This window comes from Anoplopoma fimbria, chromosome 23, assembly GCF_027596085.1.
Source record: "Anoplopoma fimbria isolate UVic2021 breed Golden Eagle Sablefish chromosome 23, Afim_UVic_2022, whole genome shotgun sequence".
NCBI classification, from domain to species: Eukaryota; Metazoa; Chordata; class Actinopteri; order Perciformes; family Anoplopomatidae; genus Anoplopoma; species Anoplopoma fimbria.
This window is the reverse complement of record NC_072471.1, coordinates 1,435,768-1,453,604: the sequence shown is the minus strand read 5'-3', so window position 1 is coordinate 1,453,604 and position 17,837 is coordinate 1,435,768. Positions and strand designations below refer to the sequence as shown.

The 17,837-nt window shown below is 40.7% G+C and overlaps 1 protein-coding gene across 1 annotated transcript in view; it reads right to left on the bottom strand.

Annotated features, from left to right (window-relative positions):
* Nucleotides 1-501: 501 nt before the first annotated feature.
* Nucleotides 502-17,837, bottom strand: part of LOC129112809 (leucine-rich repeat-containing G-protein coupled receptor 5-like) — a 35,772-nt gene continuing 18,436 nt past the window's right edge. Inside the window, 16 exon segments of the mRNA XM_054625043.1 lie at nt 502-881; nt 884-1,240; nt 1,330-1,493; nt 2,029-2,272; nt 2,700-2,783; nt 3,404-3,450; nt 4,082-4,207; nt 4,453-4,524; nt 6,601-6,672; nt 7,337-7,402; nt 8,372-8,443; nt 9,714-9,782; nt 11,123-11,194; nt 11,288-11,359; nt 11,774-11,842; nt 17,683-17,754. Coding sequence (XP_054481018.1) covers nt 502-881; nt 884-1,240; nt 1,330-1,493; nt 2,029-2,272; nt 2,700-2,783; nt 3,404-3,450; nt 4,082-4,207; nt 4,453-4,524; nt 6,601-6,672; nt 7,337-7,402; nt 8,372-8,443; nt 9,714-9,782; nt 11,123-11,194; nt 11,288-11,359; nt 11,774-11,842; nt 17,683-17,754 — 2,038 coding nt within the window.

Sequence of the window (17,837 nt, the reverse complement as noted above, 5' to 3'; positions counted from 1 at the left end):
TGCTACATTTGCTACCACACAGTCTGCAGTGTATATGTGTGTGTGTGTGTGTGTGTGTGTGTGTGTGTGTGTGTGTGTGTGTGTGTGTGTGTGTGTGTGTGTGTGTTTGAAGTCTTTGACTCACCTGCCAAATGATCTGCTATATAACAATTCACTTATTAATACTTCACTTTAGTTGATTATCACATGTATATTCTTTTAAAGTTAAAATTTCACACTCAATCTTGAAGTCTTTTTGCTTTGATCTGATTGGCTGACGTCTGACAGACAGTACGGTGGCCATCTGGGACAAAAGAGATCAAAGAATCAGGGTCTCCTCTGCATTTACCTGTCGTGTCTGTAAAGTTTCCTTCACAATAAAAGGCAAAATAAATTCCTCCAAAATCTAACCAACGAGCTCAGGTGAGTCTTTGGCAGGTGAGAGCTTTAGTGTGTGTGTGTGTGTGTGTGTGTGTGTGTGTGTGTGTGTGTTTGTGTGTGTGTGTGTGTGTGTGTTTTAGTCTATTGATGGGGAACAACAAACGCCACTGAATGTTGTGTGTCGCTCTGTCGTCTTCCTCTCTCCTCCTCCTCTTCCTCCTTCGTGCCTCCGACGGCCACCAGCGCCTGCGTCGAGTCACATGACTGTTTCTCCGCATCCTCGTCGTACATCGACTCCATCATGTCCTTCCTCGACCTTCCTCCTCCTCCTGATGCTCCTCTTCCTCCTCCTCCCATGCAGAGTTTCGGTAACGCCACGGCCCCACGGGTGCGTTTGGCGAGCGCCGCCAGCTCCTGCCGGGCGAGCGGGTTGAAGAGGAGGTAGAGCAGCGGGTTGACGCAGGCCGGCAGCGGCGCCACCAGGAGCAACACGCCCTTCGCCGCCTCCGGCCCGGCGGCGGGGAGCGCAGCAGCGAGGAGAAGGAGAGGAAGGCCACAGGGAGGTAGAGGAGGCAGTCGGAGAACAGCAGCCAGGCCACGTGTCGAGTCAACGCCGCCTCCTCTTCGGCGGCGGGCGCAGCTTTGTTGGCCCGACAGTAGAGGCGAGAGTAGGCGAGCGTCATGAGGAGGAAGCACAGCGAGTCCAGGAGCACCAGGGAGACGGAGAGGGCCAGGGAGGAGGAAGAGGAGGAGGAAGGCAGCGGCAAGCAGAGGGAGGAGCTGCTGTGTCCGGCCACCAGGGGGGGCAGCGTGACGGCGAGGCCCAACAGGAAGCACAGGCCGACGGACAGACGGACGGAGAGCGGCGACGAGGAGCGACCTGGAGAGAGAGAGAGGAGTTAATCAGACAACACTGTCCAGATGTGTGTGTGTGTGTGTGTGTGTGTGTGTGTGTGTTTTTTTTCTCACCAGTGTGTCTGTCCGGTTTGTCGTGGTGGCGTGCGGCGGCGGTGGCGGCCACGCATCGCTCCAGAGCAGCAACGGTTAGCAGGAAGAGGCCGGTCTGTGATGCAAACACACACAGGAAGCCACTGAGGCGACACAGGAAGCTGCTCTCCCACCTCGCCCCGTACCTGCAACACACAGAGTCCAAGAAGTCATGATATATTACATACTTATATTTAAGTTTAGATGAACATTTTTCTAGTTTTTGCACTTTCCCACAGTGCCAAGCGTCCCCCGACTTCCCATTGTTCCCATTTTTCCAAAGTTGGCCAGATATTCCAGCTCTAGATGCTTTTAAGTTCTCAAGATTCCCAATAGTCCTACAAGAGCTTTACATTGTTCTAGGGTCCCGACAAAAGATAGTATTCCAAGAGTCCCCACAATCCGAGTTGTCAGAGTCCCCATAATCCGTCAGAGTCCCCACAATCCATGGAGTCCCCACATTCCATAGTCAGAGTTCCCACAATCCCTTAAATCCCCACAATCCATAGAATTGTCAGAGTCCCCAAAATCCACTAAATCCCACAATCCATAAAATCGCATTGGGACCACAATCCTATGCATTGTTAAAGTCCCCACAATCCCCTTAGTCCCTATAATTCATAGATTTTTTAGAGTCCCCGCAATCCATAGAGTCCCTACAATCCCAGTTCTGTTTAGTACCTCCAAAAACTGCCAAACGTCCAGGCATCCACCGCTGCCAACCAGCCGCTCCAAACTCCCATCAGGCCGTTCACCAGGGCCAGTAGACCAATCAGCAGCTTGGGCGGAGTCACTGAGGAGGCGGGGGAAAAGAAGACTGACAGGACGACCAGGCTGTTGCTGACCAATGAGAGCGCTGCGATGAGCCACACCCCTCCACGGATCAACCAGCTGCCGAGCAGATGGAGGCAGGGGCGGAACGGTCCTGGAGGAGGATTAAACCAGTACAATCAATCAACAAATCATCAATTGAGTATAGTTGAGGGTTTTTAAAATGTCCATGATTAATGTGGATTTCTTCTGTGCAGAACAATTTGTATTCTCTTATTCTAAGCTCCTAAAAACAAGCTGATTTTTACCAGAAAGATTTTACTTCATCGGCGGACGTAAAAATATGTATCATGTCAAATATGTCTTCGTTTAGTAGCTGAATTAAGTTTTATTTCCCTAAATTCAATTAAATTCAACGTGGCTTTATTGGCTTGAAAGTAAAAAATAAAAATGATGTTGCCAAAGCATTCAAATATAAAACTAAACAATAATATTAATGTAACATAAAACATTATTAACACAACATTACTATTGTTATATAATAATGATAAATATACAGTATATACAGGTATTCTATGTACCTGGTGCTGGGCTGCAGTGGACGGAGTGTTGAAGTTTAGGTTCTTCTTCAAACTCCATCAGGAAATCCTCCCAGTCCTGATCGACTGCAGACACACAGCAAAGAGAGCGGGACATCAAAGGCTTTTACTTTGAAATACAATTTTACTCAAATATCTCTGGTGTGGACCTGTCAATCAGTGTGTAGCCCCGCCCTAAAGCATCCCCTGCTTTATGGTCTGTTTGACTCTAAATGGAGCATCATTTACTAAATGAACATCATGCTGTATTGAAGAAGACTTGAAACTAGAGATTGAGACCATAAACTCATGTTTACAATGTTTACTGAGGGAATAAATCAAGAGAGAAGTAGAGTCATTTTCTCATAGACTTCTATACAACCAGAGGAGTCGCCCCCTGGTGGACAGCAGAGAGAATGCAGCTTTAACACATGAAGCTTTGACTTCACTTTTCAGAACCGGAGGTTTCCTGGTTCGTGATGATATCGTATCGTGGTTTCTCTGGTGATCGGCCTCTAGTTTCACGGCTATATTGGGTTTAGTTGCAGGTCTTGTTTTAGATGTGAGGTTGAGTGTTTGCTGTCACCTTGGCTGGAGAGGACGGAGGTTTCTCTCCCAGTAGAGTCTGCTGCTTCCTCTCTCTCCCAGGACGAACCTCCTCCTCCTCCTCCTCCTCCCTCCTCCTCCTCCTCCTCCTCTCCTCTCACAGGAGACGAAGGCACAGCACTGGAAGGCGTAAGGAAGCTCCATCACCCTGAACACACAAACAAACCCATTTCAACATCTTCATCATGTACAGTGGTGGAAGAAACGTGTACTAATACCACAGTGGAGAAACGGGTACACGTAAAAGTCCTGCATTCAAAATCTAACTTAAGTAAAAGTACAAAAGTATCAGCATTAAATTATACTAAAAGTATTTATTATGCAGAATATCTCATTTCAGAATAATTTGGATTGTGATAATGATGCATTGCAGCTGGTAAAGGTTAAGATCATTTTAATGACTTTATATACTGCTGGTAGTTTAATCTATATTAATAAATTATTATTTATTTGATATATATGTAGTGTAAAAGAAGTATAAAGTGTCAAAAAATGGAAATACTAAAGTTAATTACCTCAAAATTGTAATTAAACACAACAAGTAAATGTACTTAGTTACTTTCCACTAGTGGATATTTATCAGCGTTTCATTACCGGTTAAGTCCAAACACTCTCAAGTTAAATCAACTTTATTACACCAGAATGTCCCTTTAAATTATTCCCAGTAGACACAAAGGAGACAGATTAGAGTTCAGGACTGTGTGTGTGTGTGTGTGTGTGTGTGTGTGTGTGTGTGTGTGTGTGTGTGTGTGTGTGTGTGTGTGTGTGTGTGTGTTCACCTGACTCGGGGCAGGTCCTCTCGCGGCATTAACTCCATCAGCTGTGTGTTTCCGGCCAATCGCAGATGAGTTAAACTCTGCAGACCAATCAGAGGCAGAGACGACAGCTGATTGGACGACAGGTCGCTGCAAACAACAAATAAATCACATTAATTTACTTTTTTTTTTGTCTGGGATTCAAAGAAATCCAAAGCATGAATTGTTAATTTGATAATGATTTATATTTGTTTGTTTCTCTGAACTCATTCATCAGATCTGAGCTTTTAAAAAACGCTCTGCAGTCCGACGACACTGAACCTCGCTTTGTACCAACCAGTAAAGACACTTTGGTGATGCTGTGGTTTTAATGGTAACGTGTTCTGGTTACTCACAGTTTGATGAGAGCAGGCAGAGCAGAGAAAGAGTTCGGCTTCACTGATGACAGTCTGTTCCACGATAAGTCCCTACAGAGACAGAATACAGGCAGGAATTAGGGATTTAAACCAGCAACCTTCTATCAAACTGAGAGGACATAGTTCTCTCAGCCTGTTTGAGGGTTTTTTAAGGATAACTTCTGTCTAAGTGACTGATGTAAAGTATTGAAGGAGAGAGCTGCAGCTGCTAAATGAGCCGTAGTGTTATCACTCGTGTTCGTCTCTTAAAAGATCTTGTTGTTGCCGCGGACAGGATTAGATTGTTATCAAATAAGTGGTTGACAACATGATGCAATTAAGAGATATTAAAATGTTTCTTAACCTTTCACTTGATCTGGTTTGTTTGTTATTGTGTGTTTCCAAGAATCCACATTATTGAAATCATCTTAATATTCAGACATTAAACATTTTTTAAGATAACACTGAGCTACACTTTCTATTCTCCAACACAACAAACTCTGACAACTTCTACCTCCATGTTTCCATCGCTGTCTTCCAGCAGAACAAGACTTCTCGTTGAATAAGACATGGTTAGAAACAATAACTTTCCATAATGTTGCTGCAGATTTATAATAACAATCTGAGGCTGTCAGTTGCAAAAAACAAGAACTTTTAGTGGAAGCACATTGACGGTGAGGAGATGCCCCAAACCAGTGAATTACAGCTCCTTCTCCTTCAATACTGGACCAATTTAAAAAACAACACAGAAACACGGGAAAAGCCTCCAGGTTGAAAAATACCGAAGTTTCCCTTTAATCTGCCAGTGAAGTCTGGGCGCCGGCCTGATATTGTGAAGGCACGTCAGCATGGATTAACCACGGGTTCTCCTTCAACAGCCAGTCTTTGTTTCTAATCCCAGGATAAAGAAAACGTGTGTATATAATACTCTTATTTTATTATAATACGATAATAAAATAAGTCATCATGTTAAGACAGGTTGAAGTACAACAGCTCATACTTTAGTATTCATGTAACTCGTTGAAAATGAAAGTTAACAGTTATTAGGAAATCACAGATTACAGTTTAAGTGAGACATATTTTAGGTGGATTTAGTAATACTAGAAGATTATACTCAAGTAAAAGTAGAAGTACGAGTAGGAAAATGTACTTTGAATAAATTCCAAAGTGCATGGGTTCATGTACTCAAATGCTATGGTGGTGGAAATAAACTAAGAACATTTACTGAAATATATTTAAGTAAAGTTTTAAGGTACTTGTACTTTACTTAACGCCTGTACATCTATCTGATACTGAAATGAGTTACTTTGCATATTCAGATTATTAATACAGTATTTTCATAGATATAAAATAGGCATACGTCACCATGACAACTAACAACAATCAACGTTTTCTTTTAAAAGTTCGATGTCTATTCTTCTCCTATTCAATATCTATGATAATTATACGAATAAATTATGATGTATTATTATGGATTAAACTACCCAGAAGTACATAAAGTCATTCAAATTAAAGTGATTAACACATTAATGCATTAATATATTATTATAATCCAATGAAAGAAAATAGATATTATTCTGAAATGATGACTTTAACTTTTGTACTTTTACTTCAGTACATATGATTTGGAATGCAGCACATTTAGAGTATTTCTACACTATTGTATCAGAAACAGTTTATTTACAATAGTTCAATAGTAATACATACAATAGTAAAAGACATAATTTAAAAATAGAAAATATGCAAATGTTCACATAAATATGATAAACAACCAAACAAACAAATAAAGAGTATGTTAAAACAAGTTTGTTATTAAAGTGTAGTAGAAAAGTAGACTTGTTGAGAAGTACTTTTACTTAAGTTTAAGTTCTTAGTACTTCCTCCACCACCGGTTGAAGTATTTTTGTGTAGATTCTTGACTCTGAGCCAAACTATGGCATCACACCGACCCATCAACAACCGGACCACCTGGACCCGGGCGTGTTTCCATGTGGAAGTATTTACAGAGGGCATCTTCGGATCGCTGCTCAGGATCTCCAGCCTAATTAAAGTGTGTGTGTGTGTGTGTGTGTGTGTGTGTGTGTGTGTGTGTGTGTGTGTGTGTGTGTGTGTGTGTGTGTGTGTGTGTGTGTGTGTGTGTGTGCTTACAGAGAGCGTAGTGACATCAGACCGTGGAAGGTGTTCTCCTCCAGTTCCTCTATCTCGTTATGGTGCAGATCACTGCAACACACACACACACACACACACACACACACACATGCACACACACACACACACACACACACACACACACACACACACACACACACACACACACACATTAGCTCCGATATTTCCATGACATCACATTGATCAATCTGTTTTAGAGAGAGAGGCGATCTGATTGGTCAAACATGGACCACAACGGTGCTAATTATTCCCACAATGCACAGCTGGCTGTACTTTATTGTTGCTATGGTAACAGTTAAGAATACAGCGACTGTGGAGCCGATTGGAGGCTTCACAGGTCTGGAAAACGGGATTCGGTAGTAACAGAATATATGGAAGGAGGTGACGTGGTGAAGACGTAAAGACCGTCTGTTTCTATAAAGTCGGTTCAGGACCCAGAGCTCAGCTGGATCTGGGTCCTGAACCGAGTCCACGCTGCTGGAGACCCAGGCCCTGTTACTGGAACCAGGACTGAGTGGAGCAGACTGTCAGAACCTGCTGCAGTAAAATGAGTAAAAAATCAGTAAAAACCACTTTAGTCCACAGGGGGCGCCAGAATCAACACTACATTACACTGACCCTGTCTTAAATGGAGTACAGTAACCTCTGATTGAGGGAACCTGTGGTTTAGTAAGTGTCCAATTAAAAAGATAAAACAAAGCAAATAAAAACTCACATCTTCTGAACGCTCTCACAGCCGGAGAAGCTCGGAAGAGTCTGGATCTGATTATAGGAGAGATCTCTGCAGGGAGAAAGTTTCAGTTGTCATCAGTCCAAAACACCCTGAAGGCATCACAGTGAGCTCACAGAGTATCAGACGAAATATTAAAAATATATCAAGTGAATGAAGATTTCACGCGTCAGATATTTCCTCATGTTTGTCAGTCGGTCCATCACTTTGTTCCAGACTGAAATATCTCGACATCTACTGGATGATTGGACATGAAACCTAACACAAACACTCTAGTTCACCTCAGGATGAACTCTAATAACTCTGGTGACCCGGGCTTGGTGATCAGGTCACTTTTATGTGTCAAATACTTTGGTTTTATGTTCACATACCTGCAGAACTGAAGACATTCAATCAGCCTCAGCTGTTTGTTTAGTTAAGTATTTTGCGTGAGTGTTATTACAATATATGAATGTATTAGACAATTATTAAACCACTAAAAGGCTGCAAAGATAAGACGTTTGTTCAATGATAAGTTTTCATATCTCAGAAAGCGTTGGAACAAATGGTCTACAGCGGCGGTCATTGACGGCCTAAAAAAAAGAATTACAGAGCCGAGGGGAGGGGGGTTTTATTCTTATTAAAAACCCTAAAAATGTCCAAGATTAAAGTCTTAAATTAAGAGAAAAACATATATAATATATATAAAATATTCTCTGAAATTATAAATCATAAATTTGCATGAAACACTCAGAAATTCTCTGAAATTAAAGTCACAAATTCAGCCGCCGTCTCAATTTTGTTGCTCCTAAAGTTGTGTTCTTATGGTAAGGAAAAAATACTTATATAATTAATACATTTTACACACACAGTTATCACAGGGTTTAAAGGTGGCATTTTTTTCCAATCAATTTCTTGTAAAATTTTGTTTTTCTCTGAATATTAACCCCTTCTCCCCGGGCTCTGTATTTTGATTATTATAATTTTTTTTTTTTTTTTTTTACATACGATGGCCTTAATCTGTCGTAATAAAATACTCACAGCAGCTGAAGGTTTGGAAGCTGTTCACACACTGAACTGGGCAGAGAGGTGATCCGAGCTCCTGTGATGGTCCTGCACACACACACACACACACACACACACACACACACACACACACACACACACACACACACACACACACACACACACACACACAGGACACACACAGTACATTAAGATGTGTTCAGGTGCATCAGGACTTTACTAGGTTGTCATACATTGGTGTGTTCAGGAAAAGAGCATTATGTTGTGTTCAGGTGCATCACTACTGTACTAGGTTGTGTTACGGTGTGTTCAGGAACATTTAAAAGGCATGACGATGTGTTCTTGTGCATGCAAAGGTATTATACAAATCACTATGGTGCATTCAGGAACATTTCAATCTTCCTAGGTTTTACTAGGGTGCATTCAGGAACATTTAAAATGATGATAATGAAGATGATTATGTGTTTGGTTAAAGTTTGTTGTGTTCAAGTAGTTCTTCAGGTACATTGGAGGTATAGAAGATGCGTTCAAGTGCATTTAGAGTGAATTATGGTGTGTTCAAGCATAGTTCAAGTGTTTTAAGTTGCATTGTGGTGTGTTTAGGAACACTGAGAATGTATTTAGATGTGACTGGGTTTAACATATAGTGTTATGGAGCATTGTGTTGTGTTCAAGAGCAATTCTATTTGATGTGCTTAGTTAAAAGATGGTGTGTTCAGGTGCATTTAAGGGATATTGGATAGTACCAGGGTGTGTTCAGGTGTATTGTGTTGTGTTCAGGTGCATATAAGTATGATGTGCATTGTGTTGTGTTTATGTGAATCAAATGTACTATGATGTGTTCAGGGGCATTTAAGGTGGACTGTGTGTGAAATATAACCCGATTATTTTATACTAAACAGTGATGAATATAAAAAACATTAACCTCATAAAGTTTCTCTCCATCAGGCAGGATGTTGAGGCGTTCAATAAAAACAGAGAGATGAAGAATGTGTGACGCTTTGTTTGGTTGGAGGTTTTATTTCCACCTACTGGTTCAGTGTGAGGTTACTGTTCAACACACGCTGCTTTCAGGAACCAGCGGGGACGCAGTTTAAATGGAACAAAAATAGAAGAAAATAAACCTTGTGGAGGTGTTTATTATGGCGTGGAACTCTGGGACACAACAGTCTGTCAGAAGGAATAATAACCGCCGCACAGTTTTAATAACAGCAGTTTGATTTGAGGTTTCGGCTCTCAAAACATACACTGATGTCGACTACAACAGCAAACAGCCAAGATATGAAGCATTCCTCTGCGTGTGTGTGAGTGTGTGTGTGTGTGTGTGTGTGTGTGTGAGTGAGTGAGTGTGTCTTACAGGCTTTCCAGGCTCTCGGTTCCCGTCAGATCTGGAAACTCGGTGAGATCCGCTGCTCCGTTCAGAGAGCTGAGGAAACAGAGAGTTCTGTGTTTGCTTTGGATTTAAGTCGAGAAAATACGGAGAAATATTGTGTTTGTGTTCTTCGTGTAATCAGTGTCTGATTATCTGAAGCAGCTCGTTGACGGACTGCTGGTTTCATTTCACTATTTATTTAGTTAAAAGGGAAAATTCTGCATCTCTCTATGTGGGTGTTCAATCAGAGTTGATGGTAAATTAAAGCCGTTCATTCCTCAGAGCTGCTTTAGTGACAGAGAAAGCTGAGTTTGTGCTCGTGGAGCCGTGCAGGCAGGGACTACATGGACCACAATGCATTGCATCCTCGTCAAAGGCTTAAGTAGCTGCAGCCTCGACCTCATACATCACGTCCTCTGCACTCATAGTTCAATATTCCATTTTTGCGGATTTGAACTACAAATATACGCTCCAACAGGGAGCTGCATGGATGATGTGCATTTGTAGTCCAACAGGAAGTCATCATCACTGGTTCCCGCCACAAACAGCCAATGGGATTCTTCCATTAGATGTTGGATTGTTACAGAAAACTAAAACGGCAAACAAACGTTCTGAAAACGTTTCTAAATGTAACCAAGAGCTTCAAACTGTTAAAACTGCGACTGTAATCAGTAGAAAATGTGTTTCCCTTGTAACATAACTTTAGTTCAGTTTCGTTTTATGGGAGTATAATTTTGTAGAACAAAGTTTATTAGCTGTTTTCGTCAACAGTATATTTATAGTCCAACAGGAAGTCATCATCACTGGTTCTCTCTGATCTTTTCACTTGATTTTGGATTATTACAGAAAAGAATCTCTGTGACAAACAAACAAACGTTTATGATTCTTACAGGTTTTGTTCACCAGGATAAACGTCACAAACGAACACCACTTTTATGATGTTTGAAGTAAATGTAAAAAGCTAACGTTAGGCTATAAAGGAACTCCAACTCGGTCACATGACTTCACGTCAGATCCAAGCTAAAGGACGACTCCTGTTCTCGTGAAGACGTTCAGTCGGCTCATTTAGACACTTTTTAAGATTCACCAGAGGTGTGTTTACTGACCTATTTAATATCAGAGAACTAAATGTTAAACTCTCTTCAGCCTTTGTTAAAGAGACTTTATTTCAGATATCTAACCAAAGACACAGGAGGGAACAGGAAGTGAAAAAATGCGCAATAAATTTAGCCGTTAGTTCTTCCTTCCTCAAACTATGTCATTGTCACGACGCTGGATGCAGGAAGAACTACAGATTTTGCAGCTTTCTGGTTCAATATAACAGCACTTAAATAGACTACATTTACCACCAACATTTAATGGACATCCACATTTAATCTCAGTGTTTTTCTCACAGTGTGCGTAGCTCCGGTAGGTTCTGGAAGGCGGATCGTCCAACAGACTGGATCGGGTTGTCGTAGAAAAATCTATAAAAACCAAAGCAGACAAAGAGCTTCATCGTCTCTCCGGGTCTGGAGTTGTGTTTTTGTTTTGGCATGAGGTGAGTCAGCGGTACGTACATGGTGATGAGTGAGGGGTTCCCAGTGAAGGCGTGCTCCGGGATCAACTGGATGTTGTTGCTATGGAAACCACTAGACAGGAAGCAGAACGCAGATTAGTGTTCCTGCTTTTTTAAAATCCTGATCCCTTAATGATGAACATCGGTGGATGAAGTACTTGTTCTCAATCTGACTGAAGTACAAAGTCAGCTAAATGTACGACTGTCTGATTCAAGAATATCAGGTTGTTAAATAAAATCTTTGTTTTCATTTATATATTTTTATGCACAATTTTGAAGTATCAAAAGATGTATGGAAATGCAAAATTTGATTAACTTCCTCCAATTCTTTTGCAAACCTTTTGAATATTTAGGTGTTTTTTGCCTTTAGCGGCTGAAAATTGAATAGATGACACATGAAGTTTTCCTCTTTAAGATAGAAATCATAAGTTGTATAATAGTGATAAAGTTTTCCCAGTTAAACACACATAAAAACTTTCACACTCACAGTTCCTTCAGATGACTCAGCGAGCGGACCGCCGTCGGAAACTCGACCAGACTGTTGTAGTTCAAATCCCTGAGAGAAAAGAGCGGGAAGTTACACATGACAGGAAATGTTTGGGAATGTGACATAAAAGATAAAACATCAGCAGACAGTCAGATCTCTCTTTAACACGCATACACACACAGACTGGGAATACTGGATCTAGACTGGGAAAAACACGACCACATCAGATATGTCACATTTAAATTAGTAATGTTAGATGTAATATTAGGTCAAACTTGGAATTTCACCTGAACTAGAATAAACTTCAGGGGTGTCAGCATCTACTTTGGAAATAAAGGCAATACTGGGAATGGTGAGCTCTACACTGGGAGTTGTAACATCTAAACTGGGAATGCCAGATGCATACAGGGAATGGTCAGCTATTGTCATGTTGACGTTGGGAATGTCAGCTCTAAACCTGGAATATGAGGTCAAACTTGGATATGGAATATCTGGGGTCAGCTTTTATTTTGAAAATGCCAAATCTGGACTGGTAATGCAGCTTTGTACCGGGTTTGTCAAACTGGGCAACTCTAGATTTATGGTTTTAGACTAAAAATGGTCAAATTCGGAAAATTTACGTTTACTTTGAGAACAGAACTAAACTGGAATTTATCTCTCCCAAAATGGGGATACTGGCTCTACTGGGAATGCAAATGCCCGACGGAATACCAGATCAATACTAGAAGTGATTAGCTCTGAACTGAAACTGTAGCTCTGTTAGACTGGGAATACCAACTATATACTGGGAATGTCAGTTCTAGATGGTAAGTACCAAATATGAACTGGGAGGGGTCAGCTCTAGACTGGGAAAATCAACTTAAAACTGGGAACATTTTAGCTTATACTAACTCTATACTGGTAATTGTCACATTTAAAATGGGAAAACCAACTCCAAACTGGGAATGGTCAGCTCTAGACTAGTAATACCGCTATATATTGGGAATGTCAGCTGTATACTGGGAATTATAGCTCATTGTTAGCCCTATAATGGAAAGACCATTTCAAAAATGCTTTGGGAATGTCAGCTCTAGACTGTAAGTACCCAATATGTACTGGGAATGGTCCACTTGACAGTGGGAAAAACAACTCTAAACTGGGACATTTTTAGCTCTAGACTGCTACTAACTGAACTATCAGATCTACAATCTGAAAAAAACAAACATTTCCAAATAGGGAATGGTTACCTTTAGACTGGTAATACAGCTACCTATTGGGAATTGTCACATCTAGACTGGGAATAACAGATCTATACAAGGAATGGCCAGCTCTAGACTGAGAACAAGTTTAGCCATAGACGGCTACTAACTATCAGGGAATAGACACATCTTGAATGGGAAAACCATCTCCAAATTGGGAATGGTCCCCTTTAGGCTGGTAATATCGTTATATATTGGGAATGTTGGTCATTGTTAGCTCTTTAATGGAGCTCTCGATGCTATGTATCCAATATGTACTGGGAATGGACACCTCTAGCCTAAGTATGCCTGCTCTAGACTGGGAAAACCAACTCTAAACTGGGAATATTTTAGCTTTAGACTACTTAAAGTAACTCAATACTGGGAATTGTCACATCTAGACTGGGAATACCAGAGCTATACAGGGAATAATCATCTTTAGATTGCTACTACAGCTACATATTTGGAATGTCAGCTGTATACTGGGAATTACAACTCAATGTTAGCGATATAATGGAAAGGCCAGCTCTACAATGCTGTGGGAATGTCAGCTTCATACTGGGAACGTGTTTCATGTAAATGTTTGTGTTCCAAGCTTGATGTTTAGCTCAATCCTTCCCCCCCCCCGTCTGTTAAGTTTATTAAAGAAACATTTAACTGAGCCTCACTCATTTCTTTCATCACCAGTAGAGACTAGAGCATTCTCCGAGTCTACACATGGCTTCAGTTAGGTCCTCTCATCCATCTCTGGGAAGCAGGTGGCTATTACACACACACACACACACACACACACACACACACACACACACACACACACACACACACACACACACACACACACACACACACACACATATATACACACACACACACATACATAGACCATATGGAATGAAGCTGCCACATTGTGAAAATACCATTAAATTGAAATTGCTTCAGTCTGGACCTTCGTGTGTGAGCACACGTGTGTGTGTGTGTGTGTGTGTGTGTGTGTGTGTGTGTGTGTGTGTGTGTGTGTGTGTGTGTGTGTGTGTGTGTCCAGAGGATGGTTTGTAACAACAATGGCTGCTACGCTTTCTGACAAACTATTATTGATGGAATTTGGAGGGTTGTGATTGGCCGAGTGCTGGATAATAGGTTTTTGATTTAGTCAGTTTAAGGGCTCATGGGAGATCCAGAAGGCTTTGGGGGCGATCCTAATTATCTTAATTGTGCATGCTGATTAGGTTCAATAGGTGAAGTTAGTGGGCGGAGGAACATCAGGAGTCCTGCAGAAACAGTTCTCCCATCGATCAATAGCAGGTGATGGTGAGCTCTAAACTGGGAAAACCAACTTCAAACTGGAGACGCTTTAGCTCTGGACTGCTGAAACATACTGCCACATTTGGACTGGGAAAACCATATATATACTGGGAATGGTCGGCCCTAGATCAGGTGATGTAATGCTCTATATTGGGAATACCATCTCTTTAACTACAGCCATACTGGGAATATCAGCTGCATAAGAAATTAAATATCTATAATGGAAAGGCCAGCTCTACAATGCTGTGGGAATGAAAAGCTCTAGACTGGAAATGTCACCTCTAGACTGGGAAAACCAAACTTAAAATGGGAACCTTTTAGCTCTTAACTGCCAATACAAACTCTATACTGGGAATCGTCACATCTGAACTGGGAATTGTCACATCTATGCACATTATAGCCAGCTCTAGAACAGTAATAATGGGTTAAACCCTAGAATATCAGATTTAAATCTAGAATGCCAGCTTTTAACATGATACTAGATCCACACTGGTAGTGCCGAACTCTAGACTGGGAATACTAACTCTACATAGGAAATGAAAGCTCTAGATTGGAAATACCAGCTCTATACTGGGAATGTAAATTCTCAACTTGGATTGTCAGGTTGATATTGGGAATAGTCTGCTCTAGACTGGGAAAACAGGGATTGTTTTAGCTCTAGACTGCTAATACTAACTCTATACTGGTAATTGTCACATCTAGACTGGGAATGCTACATCTATACAGGGAATGGTCAGCTCTAGACCAGGTGATGTCAGCTCTTGGCAGGAAACACCATCTCTAGAAACGTCAGCTCTTTTCCTGGAATATCGGATCAAACTTTGCATTTCAGTTTAAGATTTGGAAAACTTTTATTTTTGAATTTGTTTGTGTTGATTGACAGGTGTCCCAGCGTTTCCCACTCAGTACTGGTGGGTCTTTGGAGGCTCATGCCGGCCACAGACAGCTTCAAGGTATTTTTATGGTTTAAACCTCATCTGATGTTTTGAAAGCTGGATTTTTTGGGTTTTCCTGCTAACCACCATCTTCGTCACTTACTGGAACCAGAAAATGTCTAATTTGGGCAAAAAGGGGATGTGAGCATAGATGAAGCTGAGATGGGCAACAGAATGAAAACCACCACAGACGAACGAGACACTGACGTCCTTCTAAAACGTGTGTTTTCCTTTAAAACCAAACTGCGCTTGTTGAATTAATTATTTTTTTTCTGCTTTCATTTCCGTTTTCTCGTTCTCTCTGTTTGTGTTTGTAGTTTCAGATGAACCTGAGTCTCTGGTGTGGTTTATTATTGCTGATCCTACAGGTACACACACACACACACACACACACACACACACACACACACACACACACACACACACACACACACACACACACATACTCTGTGTGTGTGTGTGTGTGTGTGTGTGTGTGTGCGCATGAATAGTAATTATGATTAGCATACAGCCAGGGCCACACACAGAGCCACACACACACACACACACATTTCAATACAGAACTATTTCCAAATGAAGGCAGCGTGTGTTTGTGTGTTTAAACCTGCTTCTCTGGTTGACTGAGAAAACAGAAACATTTCTATATACACACACACATTCCTCAGATTATACACACACGCACCAACATAAACACACACACACACACACACACACACACACACACACACACACACACACACACACACACACACACACACACACACACACACACACACGCAGGTTAATCTGCCTCCATCTAATATCCAGAAATACTTGCTAAAAAAAACAGATCACATGCTAACCGCTAGTAGCAGAAATAGCAGCTGACACGTTACATTTTGTCCTTTTGAGAATGTCTTTACACTCTAAAGGCAAAATACTCACCTGATAATATTTCACATCAAAACTATTCATACCAGCAGTGATGCAAGTTTAAGACAGTTGCAGCACTTTAACGATAAAAGGTTTGATAAATGTGTGAAGGCAGAGGACGAAATACCAGTATCCCATTGACCCAAAGCAATGCTGGAGGTATATATGAGGTAAACTGTGAGGTAAAACATGTCTAGGGCTTTTATTGTGAAAGATAAGGAGGGGATCTCAAAAGAGTGGATCTTGTCTGCTCTGCCTTTGTCAAGGAAGAAAGGACTAATAAAGTTTTCAGTCTTGATTAAGACTAAGGAGCCTTCATGTTGTTGTACACTAGTGTGCATTTTGAGAAAGTCTATTCACACAACTTGATTTATTGATACGAAAGTTCAGAAAAATCAACCTTGTTCCATAAAAAAAAAAGTAATCGCATTTTTAAAGTATTCATGACGAAAACAAAAGTGTGAAAAAATATATTTACTTGCAAATTTATTGAACGAAACAAAAAAAAGCTCACTGGTCTTTACAGCGATGTACTATATTGGTACATTCATGCAGTGTTGTGAGTTTTTGATCACCAAAAAGTTGACGAAAGAAGGAAAAAAAAATCACCTCTGAGCACAAATGTATATGAACGAGTGAAATTAAAGAAAAATGATTGTTAGCATGCTGTTAAAGCAAAGAAAAACACTTTTATATGTCTGTTTTTAAAAGATATTTCTTTCCAATCAAAAAACTGGATACCATATAACTTTATTTAAAAATCAATAAATCTCAAAAGGTATCTGATTTAAATGTTCTACTGTGTTTATTAAAGAAATACAGACATTTATTTTATTTCCTTGTGCTTATTAAAAGAGTTTTTCTTAATCATTATATGTTTTTTTTGTTTGTTGCTGTCCCTATATCACACAAGCCTACATTTACTGATTTACATGTTGTATCTTGTTTTCATTCCAGAAATAAAGAAATATAAATGAAAAAATAAAGGAGATATTTAGTTTTTTAGCAGCAGTTAGTGTCGGAGCTGTTTGTTGACCAACCGACTGCCTGCAGCATCTTAAAAGTCCTGTTCTCAAAGTCGGGTTGCCAGGTTTGATCAAACTCTACTGTCAGGAAAAGCGAATGTGACAAAAGGTTTGTGGTGTTGAATGCAGCCTTTTTAAGAAGTCTGGTGTTCTGTAGCCAAAGTAAACAGTCCCATATTACCAAGAAAAAAAGCCCTTTTGTTGATTTTTGACACCTTTTGTGTACAATTAAATAAATAACTCTTCTAGTTTTCTATCAGTCCGATGGGATTTCTTTCTATCACAGTTTTGTTGTTGAGCGTTGTTTGAATAAATCCTGTTTATTGTCCTCCACAAATGTATAAATTAAACCCCCCTGTCATCTCCTAACCCTTCATCCTGACCCCAACTCAACCCTGACTTCTTCAACTCCTCCCCAAGACACACACACACACACACACACACACACACACACACACACACACACACACACACACACACACACACACACACACACACACACACACATATATACTCACAGCGTCTCCAAACTGTGGAGTCCGTGGAAGCAGTTCGTTCCCATGGAAACGATCCCATTGTTGTTGAGATGCCTATGGAGAAAGAGACTGATGGACTAATGAAGCAGACAAAAAGTGTGTGTGTGTGTGTGTGTGTGTGTGTCTTTTAAAAAAGG